This window comes from Caloenas nicobarica, chromosome 1 (assembly GCF_036013445.1).
Source record: "Caloenas nicobarica isolate bCalNic1 chromosome 1, bCalNic1.hap1, whole genome shotgun sequence".
In the NCBI taxonomy this organism is placed as follows: domain Eukaryota; kingdom Metazoa; phylum Chordata; class Aves; order Columbiformes; family Columbidae; genus Caloenas; species Caloenas nicobarica.
Window position 1 is genome coordinate 148,368,551 of NC_088245.1, and position 18,429 is coordinate 148,386,979.

An 18,429-nucleotide genomic window follows, 5' to 3' on the forward strand; every position below is an offset into this window, starting at 1 on the left:
CGGGGCCGCGGCGGCGGCAGGTGCCCGCGGCGGCGGGATGGTGGCGGCGGCCGGAGCGGGGCCGTAGGGCAGCGGCGCGCCGGGCCGGGAGCGGGTACGCCATGGGCCGCCGCGGCGGCCCCCGGCGCCCCGCCGCGCCTCTGCTGCCGGTGCTGCTGCCGGTGCTGCTGCCGGTGCTGGCCGTGCTGGCGGCCGGGACAGCGGAGGCGCGGGCCACCTCGGAGAGCCAGCCGTCCGGCGCCTCGGCGATGGGCACCGGCACCCCGCCGAGCCCCAGCGGCACCGCCTTCGAGGAGACGCGGCTCCACGTCTTTACCCTGGACTACCCCCACGTGCAAATCCCCTTCGAGATCACCCTCTGGATCCTGCTGGCTTCCCTCGCCAAGATCGGTGAGCGGGGCCGTCGGGCGACCCTCCCTCCCTCTGCCTTCCCGGGCCGCCCGCCCCCCGGGCAGCCGGGCTGGGGCCCTCCGTGGGCGGCGGCGGGGGAGCGGGTGTGGGGGCAGCCGATGGCTGATGCTCTTTGGCGGCGCGGGATGCCCAGGCGTGATTTGAGTGGCAGAAGATGGGGTTTTCTCGGTTAGGAAAAGGCCGGAGCAGAAAAGAGATGACCTCCAGCCCTCTGTAGCAAGGCGTAAACCTCAGGCTGTAAAACCCAGAGTTCACCCAGGGCGCGACTGGCTCTTCCTTGATAGCCGTGCTGTCATTTGAGCACTATCTTCTTTTTCTTAAAATAACGCTGCATATAATGACAGCTTCAGAACAGAACAACAGATCGATGGAAAGCAGATATTTGTGAGGGGAGAGTAAGCTGCCTCCTTGTACTTTCCCACCATTCACTTGTGTCCCAAGAAAGATAAAAAAGACAGCACTGAATGAGTAAGAAAGGCCACCTCTTCCCTCATGTGGAAAATATTTGTATTGCATAGTTTCACTGTGTTTTGTGCAGCTTATATATAATGCTTTTAATTAGCTTTCTGTGTCCTAAACAGAAAAATAAGTACACTATAATAAACTGAAGAATGTCAGGTAAAGGTGTACTAGAGACCTATTTAATAATCAATAAATCTCCATAAATTACGAACTTTGTGTATTTTTACCTAGAAGATAATCTTAATGTAAGGAATAAAACTGTGCGAACGACAACAAAAGTTTACTCATACTCCAGTTGTTTGAATCAGAAATCTGATTTAGCAGCACAGATTTCAATTAGAAATTATGATTGTACTCATTCTGATAAAACATTTTGATAAAACTTAAAACATTGGCTTCTGTTTGTGACATTAAAATAGACTGTGTCACATTCTGGCTAGTGATCAGGTAATTAGGATTTTGCAAAAATAAAAAATTGTACTCACCTCCTGCCCTGGCTAGTGTTATAGTTGAGAGCCTCATCCTCTGCTCAAGCAACTTGCTATGGCTTCATTACTTTCTGCAGAAATATTGTATGTTGCATCCATTAAGGATGCGTGTATCTTGATGCATGTATCTTAATGCATTAAAGATGAATGCTTAGTCTTGAGTATGTATTTAAGTGTTTGCAGAATCAGGACAGAGTTCAAATATGATACACACAGGTATGTAATGAACTATAATAGCCAGAAAATACGGAGTTTGGTAAAGAATTTATTTCAGACAGTTGAGTATTGTAAAATTGCTCCGACTTCTGAGTTTAGATACATCAAGAACTCTGGAATAAGCTAAGACTGGTGAAAAAGTTTCTGTTTTATTAAAGACTACAGGGAAGCCATTTGGAACATGTAAACACATACATACACCATAATATATAATTTCTGTAGGACTTCACATTCTGACTATCATGATATTTTGCGAGTGCAGAGGCATCTAACAAGTAAAAAAAAAAAAGTGGCTTGACTACTTTAATTTTCCAAGCTGATTGCAGTACAATAAGCAAGCAAACATTGTAGATGAGGAGAAATGCATATAATTTTTAAACCCCATCAGTTACACCAAATGAAAGCTGGTGTGGCTAATCTAGGGCATTACCTCTGCTCTTCTAAGCGTGCGTGCGGTAAGCAATGAGGGCCGGATCCAGGAGAGGCCCTGGGTGTGGCAGTGCTCAGCTTCGCCACACCTATCGACAGGCACCCTGACTCCAGGACTGGAATTAGGAACATCCAGTTCTCGCTCCTGGAGCTCCGTCTGTGCTTCCTTATCCAGTGAGTGCATCAGGTAAACCTTCCCAGGACAGACTCCCATCTCTTTTAAGTCACAATCCCACGGCGTTAATTTTTCACTCGCTTGTGCCTTCTTTTATGTTGCAGTTAGCCCAGATTGGCAGAGTTCTCTAACCACTGAGATGTCAGCTCTGCCACGTCCTACTGTGATACTAAGAGTGGGCCATGTGTTTTGCTTCAAAGGGATGAAGAGGGGTTTTCCAGCCCATCTCACTGCCTGTAGCCCCAAGATCATCCCTGTGAGAGCGGAGGCTCCCCAGTGCATTCCTCTACCCAGCTTTTCCTGCCGGGCAGCACAGGCATCTCTCCCCTGTCATGCCAGGCACCTCGAGACTCACGCACTGCCCAGGAAACTTCGGTGCTTAATCTGGCATCACAAATTCCTTTCTGGGGCTCGGCGCTGAATGCTTACACTTGGCACTGCCAAGTAGCAAACCTTTATGAACTGAGCCCTAAGGTCTTTTCAGCTGCAAGGAGCTCAGAAGATAGAGTCGCATTTAACAACGGCGCTCAGAACGTGTGAAGGATCCCAAAGACAGCTGTATTGCAGCACCTGCTTATGACTTGACTGGAGCCTTTTTGAACAAATGTGTTTTTTTACAGAAGTGAAGTTTCACTGAAACCGAAGGGTTCCAGCACCTGAAAGGTGTCTCAGATACTAGCTGTGATTGTGTCATCATAAGCTAGTTTTAGAGAGAGCAAAAATGGCAGCATGACAAAAGAAAATCTGAAGTGGTCAAGTTGTCAAGTTGAACATTTTGACAAATTACATTTTGACAAAGACATTAGAAACTTGGTGCTTTTTATTGCAGCAGAGAACAAGGGCACGTTTTGAAATTTAAGAAATTGCCTTGAACAGCATTGTTATTTTCTGGCTACCTCTACTTATGTAACATCTTGGCTGGTGATACCATATATAAGGTATGTTACTTACATGCTGATGGACTCCACCAGTATATTAGGTGGGACCCAGTGCACCCGAAGTATGCTGCAGTCTCTGGTTAGTGAGGCTAGTCTATTTATCTCCCAGTTCTGCTTAATTCCTGTGCTACTAGACCTACAAAATGTTGTCTAGCCCACCCCAATTGCCATTACTTCTACATTTAATCACAAATGCACAATTAGAAGTGCTTCTGAGAACAGAGCTGAAAACCTTCCAACACTACTCTCCTGAAAAAAATAGTTTAAGCTGTTCAGAGGGCCCTTGGAAAGCTCACGTCTAAGTACACATCTCAGTGGCATTTCCATCATCAAAGAGCACTGGATTTCACCCAAGAAATAGGAAACCAGGACTCTAAGGACTTTCAGCTTGAAAAATACTGAACTTGCACTTTAGGCAAGTGCCCTAATGCCCAGTAGCCTGAGGGTAAACATCATCTTTGCTGTTGAAGCTGTGTCACTGCATAGTCAGGAGCCCAAGAACAGAGACAGAGGAGGAGAAAGTACCTCTGGTCTCGGGTTCAGCATAAAAGTCCAAGCATTCATGCACTGCAGGGGATCTGCTCCCAGGGTGCACCTGCCCATCTGGCTGTTGGTCCATCAGAGCAGGACAGATGTCCCTCATACTGCAGGGCACCTGCACCTGACGTGGTGTGCACTGGATCCTAAATCCTAGCTGTCTGCTCTTAAATGGGGAACCACAGCCTGTCCTTGATCAGTTTTGAATGTCTTTCATGGAGGCAGGCAGTCGTTTAGGAGTTTTGATGCTGTTGACATGGATAAAAAGCACATTTAACTTAGCAGCAGCTTTTCCATTATCTTAAAGGATGAGGAGGGGCCCCAAAAGCTCTGAGAGGTATGAATTTTTTAAAGAGGGACTTGTAAAGAAAAGTCAAAGGTTTTTCTTTCGTATTCACAATAGACATTTCATTGCCATTGCATTACAACTGGTTGGAATGTTTTTGTTTTCATTAGAAGCTGAGTTACTGCATAGTCAGGAGCTCAAGAACAGGGTCAAAATTACCCTACTCTCCAATTTTTACTGAGAAAATGATTTCAGATACTTGTAAAAACTTTTTTTTTAGCAAAACCTTACTCAGGGGAAACTTAATCACTGTATTGGAAATTTTGGCATCCCATCACAGCAGAAACTAAGACAAACCATAAAATGTTTGTGTGGAAGTGGCTGAAAAGTGAACAGTCAAGTCTCCAACCACAAATTCTTGTGTTTCCAGGGTCATTACCTGTTCTGCCAATGTAGGATATTGGTCATTCTGGTTTCGAGGAATGACAGTGAATTTGACAGTCCTAATAAGCCACATAGACTGTGTTTCTAAATATTAAAAAACAGTCTGTATCCACCCAGAAAGGAAAAAAAATGCAGCTTGAACTGCTTACTTTTAAAAATATCTTTAATATTATAGAACATATAGTAAGTATATATACATAAGTAAAAAATCTATAGAGTAAAACAGCTTTCTCCTTGGTCCTTCTTAACCATTTGTTTTTCCTAACTATAAGTTCAGGCTTTCTTTTACCTGGAAAAAATCTATAATGAAAGGAGAATTAACAGAATCAGTGTTACAAGATACAGAAGCCTGAAATTGGGAAACTGGTTGTGAACTATGCCAAGCTTGCACTAGTTTAACTGTTTCAACTACAGGTGTGATTTTTACTGAAATAGTTCTACTGAAATAGATGCCCGTTATTACCACACCCAGTGTTTCCATGCAGCTCTCATTTAAAATAATTTAAATGCTTTTTAGTTAGGCAGGAATTGTGGGATCTTGTGGGTGTGGATAGTTTTCTATATAATTACGTGGGCCAAATATAGATAAGGAGGAGCCTGGAAAAGATTGGCATCGCCAAGACCTGGAATGTGACCTTGGTGCATAAGGTTGATTGTTCCATTGGACTGGCCAGAGTAAGTTCCTTCAAAACTTTTCCCATTCATTTCCAAAATCATCCTTAAACAGTCAGCTTTTAAAAGTAACAGAAATCTTTAAATCAGGACTGCATGGCTTGGAAAGTTTTAGTAGGCTGTGGGACATTCAGCCATTAAGTCTTCATTCAGAACCTTTTTCTATGCATTTGTTTCAGTACCGTGCACAGATTTTTATGAGAGATTTCTGATGCTACCACAATTAATATAATATAGAACACGAGCATAATAATACAGGCTACAGCTATTGTCATCTTATGGAAAACATATTCATTCTTGTGAAATCAAATTGGAGGCTCTGCTAAAATTAAAATAATAATTTTGTCTGTAAATGCTTCCTCATGGTCACTGGGGAAGTGACCATGGGTGACTGGATGCAGGTCACATGTTCTAGTTCCCCTCCCTAGCTTTGAGACTCTAAAAGACACCTAAAAATAAAATGAATGTATTCATTAAGCACTTTTGTGAAGCTGTGCATGGAGGAAGGGGTGATTAGAGTGACTTTTTTTTCCTCTATGTAGATGTGATTTGCCTTAGAAAAGTGTTTGGATTGTGTTTCCAGAGGATTCCATGTCACAAAAAACCCTCACGCTTTCACAAGCAGAAACCTTGCACATGGTTGCTCCAGCCAGCCTAGCTATTAGCTGGAACATCTCACTATTAAATTGACTCTCCACCAAATTATCTTAATTAACTGCCCTAGCTGACAAATTTGCCTTGACCTGTTGTGGTGGTTCAGCTCAGTCTTTGCAATGAAAATGAAATTGCCCTGTGATTGCTGTTTATTTACTATAGAAACTAAGATAACAGAATCCAGCATAATCGTTTGGATTCAGTACAAATAACCATTTCACTTTCTTGTGTTTGAATTTCCTTTGAAGGCTTTCATCTCTATCACAAGTTGCCCTCAATAGTACCTGAAAGCTGTCTCCTCATTCTGGTTGGATTGCTTCTTGGTGGGATTATTTTTGGAGCAGAGGAGAAGTCCCCACCTGTAATGAACAGTGATGTTTTTTTCTTATATCTTTTACCACCCATTGTACTCGACGCTGGATATTTTATGCCAACTCGTCTTTTCTTTGAGAACTTTGGTACCATATTCTGGTATGCCGTGGTGGGCACACTCTGGAACGCCATTGGCATTGGAATTTCACTTTATGGAATTTGCCAGATCAGTGCATTTGGGTTGACTGATATCACATTGCTGCAGAATTTGCTCTTTGGCAGCCTCATTTCAGCTGTGGATCCTGTGGCGGTGTTAGCCGTTTTTGAAAATATTCATGTCAATGAGCAGCTTTACATCCTGGTGTTTGGAGAGTCTTTGCTGAATGATGCCATAACTGTGGTAAGTTACTTGATGAATGATGAGTTGATAAAAATGATAAATGATTGTTTGCATACCACTTCATTATGTCTCTGTATGTCAAGAAGTCAAGGAGTGCTAATGTGTTTATGTAGTACTCTGAACTTTAGATTTAGAAACTACCTCAGTAGTATCTTGCTACACCAGAGTAATGTGCAATGGTAGCATGTTTGCTCTAGGGATTTTACTACCTGATCTCTTTAGTTTCTGTATCTTCGAATTCTGTTACTTCTGTAATCTGAAACTGGAGGTTTTCCTCACCTGCAGAAATGTCGTTGGATAGGACAGGGAAAAGGGCCAGTGAGGGGTGTCCTAGTGAGTTCACAGGGAGAATGGGCAAATCACTGAGATGCCACAGGACCTGGTTGATGTGAGTCTTCTGCATGTGCCCATCCAGTTGGAGCTGCCCTGAGACCACCAATACATTTCTCCCAGGCTGCAGATGAGATAGGATCGGTACCTGGAGGCAATAATTTCTAATCATTAACTAGCTGAACTGAGTTTCTGGTTCTGACCTGAGGACAGCAATCTGCAAATTCCATTAACACCCCGAGTGCCCCTTGTTTGCACCTGATGACACCACGTCTGGGACATTACTCCCATTTATCCATGCCTTACTTGAAATCCTCCCCATGCCAACTATGTCCTGGCATGCTTTCTGTTTTGTGAGACGTGGACATCCAGTTTTTCATACGCCAGCAGGATCAGATAGATTAATGAATTGGGTCCACACCTTCCCTCTCACTGGCTTCTTATTCCTGTCCCATTCTATGCACAATTGTCCTTTGGTTTTCCCCTTTTCTAGGACTTTGCCTCAACTGCTTAGCACACGTACATCTTACAATTTCATCTGAGCCTTGGTACTGATTCTTTCTTGTGTGTTCGTGGGAGTACTGTTTTGTTTTGTTTTGTTTTTTTTCACTTATGCTCCATGCTTTACCTGATTCTGTTTCTATTCAGTCAGCTGAATCACATCCTCTTTTATGGGCTTGTCTTAAAGCCTAGCTTTTCTTATTATCTTACAGCTGAAACTGCCTGCCATTACTAAAGTGGTACTTAAGCCAGTCCTGAAAATAAGTGCGTGTAAATACTGAGTTTCAAAAGGCTTAGCAGTTCAGCCATGGCCATGTCTATCTCTGTTCACTTTTAGTAGCCACTCATGCAGCGGAATTATTTCTACACAATTTTGTTTGTTTGTTTGTTTGTTTGTTTTTGTTTGTTTTCACTTGTTTTTATTTTGGTTTTGGTTTTGTTTTTTTCTGGGGAAAAAGGTAGGGTTTATATTAATGTAAACCTTTTTTTTTTGGTGGATTTTTCCAAACAAATCACTTTTTCCAATCACAAAATCAATCACCTTTCCACTGGAGCAGCAGTTAACCCAGCAAGATTTGCTACAAAAAACACTGCATCCTGATGATAGAAGTATTCATGCGTGCCATTGCCCAATGGCAAATTACTCCAAAACGCCATTTTTATAGCACTGGCATAGCAATTTAATAACTGTGATGCATGGCTTTCCTGTAGACGTCATTGTTGCCTCTTTGGAGGCAGTCCTTTCTCACGGCATGCCTGGCCAGATGCCCTAACGCAGGGGAGATACTCTGAGGAGTCATAGAATCATAGAGTCTGTAAGGCCAGCCCAGCATACACACTGGTCATACATATATTCATGAAGGAGTGAAAGGAATTTAGAGTACCTTCGGTCTTACTTCCCAGCTATCGCTTAAAGATAGCACTTGGCAGGAGAACAAGCAGTTTTCACATGCTAAGCATTGATCTGCTAATGGTTCCTTGTTATGATTTTGCACACCTGCAATCATGTGATTATACTTAAAGCGTGACCCAGGCCGTCACACAGATCCCCCGTGGGGTGACCTTAGAGGACCTCGCCTCCCCTGCCCATGGCAGTGCTGCTGGACCAGTCCTCACTGTGATGCTGCCCGGGTTCTGCAGCTATCTGCTCAAAGATGATGTTTTGTAAATAGGATCTATTCCTCTACCCTTGTTGGGTTACTGGGAGAGCTGATAAAACCAGCCAGCAGGAAGAGCTCAGCACCTTCCAGCTTTCGTTTGCTGGAGCCCTGGAGTCCCACCTACCCTGGCTGGTGCCCCCAGTGGGATGCAGGGACAAAGCTGGCGGGGAGTTGAACACAGACTGGCCATCCATGGAAGCTGCTTAATTCCTATGGCCACTGCAGTATCAAAAACCCCAGGGGCTACACATGGGCAGTGCAGAACAGCGTGGCTTTAGTAAACATGCTTTGTAAGTACTTTAAGCCCTTTTTCCTGCTATCCTGCTTGCAGTGCCTGGCTGCTCCTAACAAAAGCTTTTATTAGGATAGCAGTGTCATCTATGCTTTCCCTTTTCAGAAAACGTGCTACTGCACCTTCATTTTAAAGGCAAAGTGAGGTGTGCTTTCTCAGGAATCCCAGCTCTGTTGCATTTCTCAGATGGTCCTTCATGCCTGGTACTTTTTGTGATATGCCCGTGCATTGGGATGATCGTTTTCCCCCACTGATGGAATTTTGGAGCTTGAATTTGCCTGAGGACAATGTTTGCCAGTTGGCATCTTGTTTAGAGTTGGTGCTTTACTGAAAGACCGGGCCAGTGATGACTAGCACAAGTGATATTAAATGGCAAGGTCATAGTTGAAGGCGACTGTTAGCAGTTTAAATTCCAATTCTGGGCTTAAAATCACAAAGAAGGAGCCAGTGTCATTACAATAATATTATTCCCATGTTAGAAAACATTACAGCGGTGCTCTGTATTCTGCCTCTACTGAAAACATTATTTTAGAGTGTTTTAAAGTGATTTCAGAATTAAACACTAATAACTGAGAACTGATGAAAATAAGCAATTAGTGTCTAGGAAGAGCAGAGATCCTCTGGGACAAGATTAAAAATTGATTGGTGACTAATATTCCTTGGTGTTATCTTCAGTGAGTTCAGCCGAAGGATGTTGAGTAAATGCAAATCTTGAACTTGAAAAAACCCCTGTTCTCATACTGAATGCATTACAAAATGTGACCAGAGTTGATGTTGTTTAACTCACCTGAAAGCTTAGAGAGAGCTGTAAAACTGAACTGCTGTAGAGTAAAAGGGTAGTGAACCTGATTTTTATCTCATTTGCAGCAGTGTAAATAAAGAACAATAGGAATGAGATTAAAATTGTGTTCATGACATTCCGTAGTCCTAGCTGCTGCTTCTACCATGGTGGTCTGGTTTTGATCTGAGGTACAAAGGAGAACATTGCTTTTCTTCTTTCAAATAACTTATGGTCACAGACTTGAGATTTACGGGGATGTCTGTACGTGGAAACAACAGGCTCCATTCTGTTTGCAGGGTGGATACTTCTCTGTGAGCATGAGGTGACGTTAGGGAAAGGCTATTGCTCGAGAAGATCAAAATTTTATGCTTCTTTACAAGCAGTTCTCAGTGGCCTTACTTTGGAGACTTGCCTTATATAAATTTATATAGTTAGTTTTTAAAAATATAAGACAAGCTATTTAAAACTCCAATTAAAGAAAATAATCATCTTCCCTAATACATACAAAGGGGGTATTGCCATGTCAAATTCTGTAGGTCTCTTGGAGACTAACACAACTCTGGGGTAGTCACAAGTTTCAGCCAATGACTCAGGGAAGCTCCTCTCCTTGCAAACACAGATCAACAGCATTTTTTCTTCACTCTGTGATTCATGGAGTCCTGGGAGTCTGTGGACTGAGAGGTCCTTGTAAAGTGAATCATCAAAGGCACACATATTGTCAATAGGCTTAATTCTGGTATACTTCATGCAAATCCATCAGGTCCACAAATCAAAACAGGTTGAAAACCAGTGGAGCCTATGACATCATTTTCTTGTCCTGCACAGGACATAGTAACAAGGAACAGTGCCAAAAGTCTGGGAGTCTGCATCAGAGTAGCAAGATTAAGTGGTTTGTCCAGGTGAAAAAGGACACTTTTTCCAAGTGGACTCATTCTGAGGGCATCATTTGTATCAAATCAATACTTCATGCTCCTGCTCTTCTTCTGTTTGTCACTTTGTAATGAAAATTTTTGGTGACCATGTTAGGTTTGATTTAACCTTCTTGTTTCATGCTTGCCCTAGAATATATTTTTTTCTTTTCTTTCTCAGTTCTTTCCTTTCACTTAGCCCAAAGGACCCACAATAGGCTGTGTCTTTGCATTATTCTATAGTGAGAACTTTTGCCTCTGTAAGACCTATCAAATTTTGGCCAAGAAGAGCTGTACAAATTACTTTCTGTCATGTGTGAGAGAACAAGACTGCAAACATGGCAAATCCCTCCCAGTCACGATTCAAACACCTACATTGTTGGCACAGTGCAAGTACTGATGAAGCATTGTTCTCTCAAATAGCATTTGTGATTCAGAAATTTGTTTGGTTTAATAATACGTCCAGAAAAAAAGCAGAGGTTTAACTCCTGCAAGCTGTCCAAGATGACCAGTCAGATGTTTATTATGACGAAGGTGGCTTAGCCTGTGAACCCACTGTGACAGGAGTAGGTGCCTAAGACCAAGCTTAGGTCTGTACAAGGGGACTACATAGCCATCACAGTACTGCATGGCTGGGAGCACACATCCAGCACCAGGCAATGCTTAAATCTCCCAAGTAAGTCTGCAAATGGGGAGACCCTTTAAGGTTTCTGTAGGAGTAACTGATTCTGTTGTTGTCTGTTTTGTAGTAACTAAAATACTGGATATTAGAAAAATGTGGGCTTTACACTGTTCTGTTTCCTGTGTAAAACAAAAAAGGCTTTCTGACTAAGAAAATATGATAATCCCATTGGCCCAGCTTGTTTTGGAGGATGGTTATAAACACTTTGGAAATTAAACTGGGCAGACACATGGTAATGAGTCTTTTAATGGGAATTAAATCCAAATCTCTAGAGTTAATCTCAAGTTTGAAAAGTCTTCAAGTAATTGGATTTCTAATGGTTAATAAGTCAGAAAAAGAGCACTTCATGAATGGCACGTTTCTTGGACTCCTTGGGGTGGTCACTGTCTCTACACTTTCTGCCCCACCCTATGCCAGATGGATCTATGGTCTAAATTAGTACTGCAGCTCTTGGTGTCTTATGTAGATCAAACACATTTGACAATAATGTGATTTTTCATTGATTATGAAACTGGTTTTTTCCCCCTTTTTTTAAAAAAAAATTCTTTGATTCTTGGGAAAATATGAAATGGCCATTTATGGAGAAATTAGAAGCTCTGCAAATAAATGAATTTTAAAAAAATATATATATTAGATAGATCTATGGTCCTCTCCTGCAGAAAGGCATGGGTTAAGAAATCTGCCCCATTTGCAAAAATGGGAATATTTGCCCTTCTCTGTATTTCTTCCTGATATTTATAAATGCCAAGTAATATACCAGAGGTAAACAACAGTGTATCTCAAAAGTGAGTTCAAGGTAGATAGAGAAATTCAAAGTTCAGCATTAAAGCAGAGGAACATAATGACATGAAGGGAAATAAGAACAGTTCAGAAACATAACGTGCTTTCTTTTTCTCATAGGTCCTGTACAATTTGTTCAAGTCTTTCTGCCAGATGCGCACAATTCAGGTTATTGACATATTCGCTGGGATTGCTAACTTCTTTATAGTGGGGATCGGTGGAGTATTGATTGGAATCCTTTTGGGATTTGTAGCAGCCTTTACCACCCGTTTCACCCATAAAATCCGAGTGATTGAGCCACTCTTTGTCTTCCTGTACAGTTACTTGTCATACATAACAGCTGAAATGTTTCATCTCTCGGGCATCATGGCGTAAGTACTCCAAACTTCAGTAATAATAGCACCAAGTAAGAATGCCAAAGGAAATTGCAGCAAGGATCGAATTTTGCAGACTTTGCCATATGGCATCGTTCCACTGTGCATGGCAGTGATGCTGGCTTGAGGATTTCCGGCCTCTCCCCTCCCGCTTCCATCCCATCCTCTCGGCTTCCACCACACCAGCTGTGTCACTAAAACTGGTCATGGCATCACAACCGTAAACCATGTCTTTGAAATGTTCCAAGTTAAAAATAATCCTTTGTATTTTTGGTGGGGTTATTTTTAACCCAGGTCAGTTTGGTGACCTGTGTCCTCATGTGACCCTACAACTAGTCATAAGGGCATGGCTGAGGGGTGGCCCACAGTGATGCAGGGACAGCAGTGGCTGGGAGGGAGTGGGAGTGGTAGCTGGGAACTTCATGAACTGGCTTCACTTCCAATGCCAATATATTGTGAAACTGCATCTTAACTCTTAGTCACATGAGCAACCAATAAGTACCGTTCAGTGAAGACAATGTATATATCATTAAGGCAAACTCCTGCTGGATTACAAGCACAGGAAGGATTGGGTGAATGTAAAATTTGCAGGATCTAGTCCTATGCTAATATAACCGTTTAGTATCTTGCTATGTATGCCTGTGTGTTACAATGCTCTCTGTATACATCATTATGTACAAAATAATATTATTCTTCCCACTTCCAACAGATAAAAATATTTTCACTTCTGTTTTTTCACTCCTGGGCTTCAGTAGAGAGAGAGCACAGTCTCTCGCTTGATCCTGTTTATACTGTAACAACCTCAACTTTAGAAGGAACCTTTATGGCATTTGATATACTTAAACAGTTTGTTCGGATTCTAAGTAATATTTTTAAAGGCCAACCTTCTTTAATGACTTTGTATTGTTGTAGTGGTAAATATGAGTCATTCAGGCGTTAGGAGTATAGCTTTTTGTGGAAGCTTAGATGTTACTTCTGAGTATCACTAATACTAGATAAAACCTCATCTGATGATTATCTTTTAGGAAAATGAAGATAGGTTTGATATCATAGCCATGCCAGTACAAGGTTTTCTGGGGCTGGGAAGTAATTTACATCAAAACTGATAGCTGACGATTTCATTTCAGTATAAAAATACAAATATGCCATGAAATGGGAGGAGTTAGTTCTTTAATATAAGCAAAAAGCTAAAGATTGCATGGATTTCTTTCTCTGATATGAGCCTAAATAAAGTAACGTATGCATCCACTTTGACCGAGTTCATAAATGTGCCATCTCTTTCCCTAGCTTCTATTCATAGCATTTGCGTGGTTTCTGGTTTCCTCCACTTCTTAAGTCAAATGTCCTTGACATCCTATGATCAAATACTTAAAGGGCTTCTAAATCAAAAATGTGTGGCTAAACTGTACATGGAAAAAATTATAGCAGTATGCATGAAAATACTGATTTGGAGAGTACTGGAATGGAAAGGGCACGGCGGGTCTGCTGGTGGGTCAGTGGACCCACCGCATACCAGTGCCTGCCACCAGCACACCAGTGCTTCCCATGGCACTAACAACTTGTTGCTTTTCATTTTTAACAGTGGCACCTGAGTGGGTGCAAAACGGTAGGGGAAACATGGAGTATTTTTTCCCTCCGACAGCACAACAGAAAATAAGTTGTCTTTAAAATGCCCTCTGTATGTGTTGACTCTACATGTATTTTGTAACAGCTAAAGTAGATGGATGCATCTGTAACACCAATGGGGAGCAGGAGGGGCTCTCTGCAGCCGTGTAGTGTCTCAGCTCTCATGAGGTGTAAAGTATGCCCCCTCCCAGCAGTGCTGCTGAGGATCTTATAGCTCCCATAATCTCCATATCCCCTTGGAGTAAACCTGTCCTGTGCTTTTCACATTTTGCTAGGCTTTGAACTGCAGAGAGTATTTTGCTCAGTGTCACAGTGCAACATGCTCTGATACTGAGTTCCCTGATATTTTCTGCAACGAATGACTCATGGCAGGATTACCTGGATCTGACTTCAAAGTCAGACCTCCTTTGAGCATGGAGTTGGACCAAATGACCTTGGAGTGTCCCTTGTAACCTGGGTCGTTTATTCATTATATGCTTCTGTGCCCATTTGTAGTCCAGGCTATGGAGAATAATTGCCTGATCTCCTCTTTTTCACCCATATCGATTTGAATCTGTTAAACTATTCATTCCCAGTTCCTTCATAAGCAGATTCTTAAAGACACTCAGCGAGACTTGAGGTTACATGCTGTACCATACTTTAGGTGGGGGAAATGAGCAGGAACGTACAGTGTTATCAAATAAATAAGATTCATACACAGAGTGCCTCATTTCTGTGCAAGTAGGAATTCACTGGCAGAGGAATAGAAGGCAATGAAAGGTGCTTGTCCCTCTTCTGATAAGTCTGTGTACTCATTCTGGGGACAAATGATTCTTAAAATACCTGTGTATAACCTCTGCAGTGGGTTACCTGGCTGAAATAGCGAAGGGACTGAACCTTGTCTCTGTGAGCTGCAGCAAGGAAGTCGCGTTCAGAAGGAAAGAGCTTCTACTGTAATGAGTGCCAGGCTCGAATCGGAAGCACGGGTGTAAAACGTACAGATGTGAATCTGAACTTTATTTGCTTCCTTCCATTTCTAACTATAATGCTGCATTTTCTGCTTACTAATTTCTCATAAAGGCTGTGAAGCAGCAGAACTATTAGTACGTGTTTCTCTTTTTTTGCAACAGTGAGTTAGCAGGCTGAAAGGAACAAACATTGAAACTACTGTAAATTTAGTAGGTCAAGGAAACTTGAGGATTGAACCCAGTGGCCTAGTTTATTGCAGTCATGACAGAAACCGTGCTGTTTGTACAGGAGGACTTTTATTCTTTAGAAGCACAAGAGGTTGCAGGTTAATTGTAATTAACTGTTTTTTCCCTCCCCTTCTTGAGCAAGACAGCTACCTTAGATCACAGAAGGGGAAGCCAGAATTAATGCATGTGGATAAGAAGTGTAAAATAAAACATACCTAAGGTTTTGCTTTGATTATAGTGACAGTAGAAGTTTAGTTTGTAAAGAACATATAGTAATATACATAAAATCTTGCATATTTAAAGAAATTGATTTTATGTTAAAGCTAGCACTCTACTGCCATATCATTTTCAAATTAAAGAGACTTCAACAGATTTTTTTTCTAATGTAAATAACTACTCTGAAGAGATACCAGATCTAGTGAGCAGTGATTAGCTGTGGAATATTACTTAGCTGAAGAGTAAAAAATAATGTACAGCACTATTTGTTATACTGGTGAATCAACTCATCAGTTAGTTGACACTAATTGAATGAATGCAAAATGTGACTGAAAATAATATTAAGAGTGTCGTCCCTTTAAATTCTAGTGGTTAAGCATGGTAGGTGTTTTAAATTACAGCTCGCAAAGATCCTGATTAATCTGGTGACAGATTCTTATCAGACATCTATTTACAGCGCCTCCATTACCTCAGGATCCAAAAACAAACCGTGTCCTGTCCAGAGCATGCTTCCCCACTGCCCAAGCTGCAAGGCTTTCCTAAATGACTAATGCTTTGAGCAGAAAGCTGCATCTTCGAGACTCTGAAGGGATTGTGGCTCTGGAAATAGCTGTTTTGCAGCCTAACCACTGCGTTCTTCCTATATTGCATTTGCTGCCCCTGCACTTGCCAGCTCCACTGGTTTTGCAGTTGGCTGGAGGTAGCTGGGGCCCATCGGATTTGTTACACTTGTGCAGATAAGCAGGGCATGCACAGGAAAGCTGTCACAACCCATGACATAACCAGAGAGCAGCCTCTGGCTTGTGAAGAGCTGGTTTGCCACTGACTGTAAGAGTTCTCGAGTGGTGAAGGTGTTAAGCAGACTTGAGACCCTTCTTCATGTATACTTTTGAGGTTGATCACCAGAACTATGTGTAAACTGAAGAACCTGGGAATATTTGACAGTTTCTGGGCTTGGGCATATGTCCCAGCCAAGTCATCCCTACTTGTCAGGACAAAATCCATGCATGGCCCAAGTCCTCTCCCACTTTTTTCCTGAGATATGTAGCCACATATGTTTGTGGGAGCTATGACAGGTATCCAGTCTGTGCAACTGTAAGATCAGAACAAGGAGGAAAGCTGGGAAGAGTATTGTCAATCTGTCAGTGTTGGCAAAAATGCAGGACCTCTGTTGTCACAACCACGTGCTCAAACTGGAAATGTTACCTAAACCTCTGAGTGTTGCACGGAGGAAGTTTGTGAAATCTGCATCATTTCTTCCACAGTAGATCCCATGTAACCATGATGCGCTCTGCTTCCCAGACAGTGTGCTACTCTTGGGCCATAGAGGATCTTTCTGTTCAAGGCTGTGGTGAAATCAGCTGACAATGAGGAGAGAGATGATAATTATGTCAGTACTACATGCAGATGGGGATCTGGGATAATTTTAGTAAAGCTTTCCTTCTTCGGAGTCCTGGAGTCTGCTTAGGGTTAGAGCTAGTTTTTGCATGACAATGGCCATTTTATTTTGAGCTGACTAGTTCTGATTCTCTATCACCAAGTGCAGGTGAAAAAAAATGCAGGGTGAAGGCTAGGGTAGGTGCACTGCTCTGCTAGCAAAGCCTCTCCACTTGTAAGCCACTACCTGCCCCATTGGATGCATCTGTCCCCACATCAGACTCTCTTCCTTGGGTTTTATTCAGCCTAATGTGCTTGCAGGAGCTGTGCTGCTGCAGAGGTCAGTGAAGTACACTGTGTCCTCTCCCAGTGTCCACGTGTCCTCCCAAATTTGTCCCTCAGAAGTAATGCTGCCAGTCACGTTGGGGATGTGGATGTGTTGGTGAGGTCAGAGATCTACCATATTTCAGATCTTGGCCATGGTCATCCAAAGTAGGCCGTGCTGGCTCCACATAAGAGAAGGTAACTTCAGGACAAAACTAACTTTAATTAACGAAGAGAAACATGTTCAGAGTTCACCAGTGACTACAGCCTCAGCTGCTGCTATGGACACCCTCTTGCAAAAAGCTAAGAAAGTTTACTATGCAAAGGTCCTTTTGAAGTTACTGCTGCTTCTGTGATTCCTCTTTCTAGTTTGCAAAATTTTTTTTTAATCTGTTCTTTTCTAAGAAAGAACCTAGACATGCATGTTCATAATGTCAGTGAGCTTTTTTTGAGCTCTCCCTCAGTCTGCTTTTCCATTCACACTCACAACCATGAATGTTTGAGTTGTTCAGGTGTGGGGCTCTTAGCTTAGAAGCAGAAGGCTTTCTGCAGTGTCATCTCCATAAGACATTGGAGAGACTTTTTCAGCTTTTTCCAAAGAGATGGTGGCAAATATATCATCCTCCTCGATGACAGAGTGAAATGTGGAGATTTCAGTAGGAAGAAGTAATCCCCTATGTTGGCAAATAATTATAAACTCAAAACCTGGTGGAACTGGGATAAATAGTCATAGGACAAGTCCTTATGGGCTGTATTCAGAAAGACAACTCAAAACCAGATCTCTGTTTAGGTTTAGCGTACAAGGTTTGACAGAAAACCCATATGTGGATATGTATAACATTTTTAACTGGGAAATTAAAGACATGTTTTTAACCTACGTAACAGAACCAGGAGCGACAGCTGTTTCACGATACATCTTGCCTTACTTGCCCACCCTGAAAATTATTAGGCAATTCAGACTGTTCTTCCTACACTGAGGCACCACCTTGAGGTTATCCTCCAGCTAGCTCTGCTAACTATCCTTAAAGCTGTAAACTTTGTAGCTGAGTGGTGTTCAGCCATCCCTGCACCATAGCCAACTGTACTGAGCAAGTGATGTACAGCCAGTTATGTCATTCTTTGCTCTTCTTCCTGCTGATTAAGAAACTCTCTTTATTAACACAGGCTCAGAGCACGGACACACAGGTGTACTTATGATAAGCCTTGTCTGTTCTCTCATGGATCAGCCTAGATGCCCATTTCATTCATTAGTAGGGGTTTTAAATGTGCAACTGCACCATCATTTCTGGTGGTGCTTTTTCTCTTATTCAACCCTATGCACAGGCAAAGCAAGCAGTGGCCTAAAGTGGCAGAGGCTGACAAATTGTCTGTAGCCTTGCTGCTTCTTTGCCTGGAAAGAGAGCTGACTACTGTCACTGCCATTGAGGAGTGGAATGGTTTGGTGGGACAACTGCTGGTGAGAAGGGAGGGAAGCCCTGC

At 42.3% G+C, this 18,429-nt stretch overlaps 1 protein-coding gene across 1 annotated transcript in view; it reads left to right on the forward strand.

The window, feature by feature from the left end:
* Positions 1 to 38: 38 nt before the first annotated feature.
* The window catches only part of SLC9A2 (solute carrier family 9 member A2), a 34,397-nt gene continuing 16,006 nt past the window's right edge, over positions 39 to 18,429 (forward strand). The window contains exons 1-3 of the mRNA XM_065658421.1: positions 39 to 390; positions 5,961 to 6,424; positions 11,979 to 12,229. Coding sequence (XP_065514493.1) covers positions 102 to 390; positions 5,961 to 6,424; positions 11,979 to 12,229 — 1,004 coding nt within the window. The 5' untranslated portion in view covers positions 39 to 101. The remainder of the gene's footprint in view (positions 391 to 5,960; positions 6,425 to 11,978; positions 12,230 to 18,429) is intronic.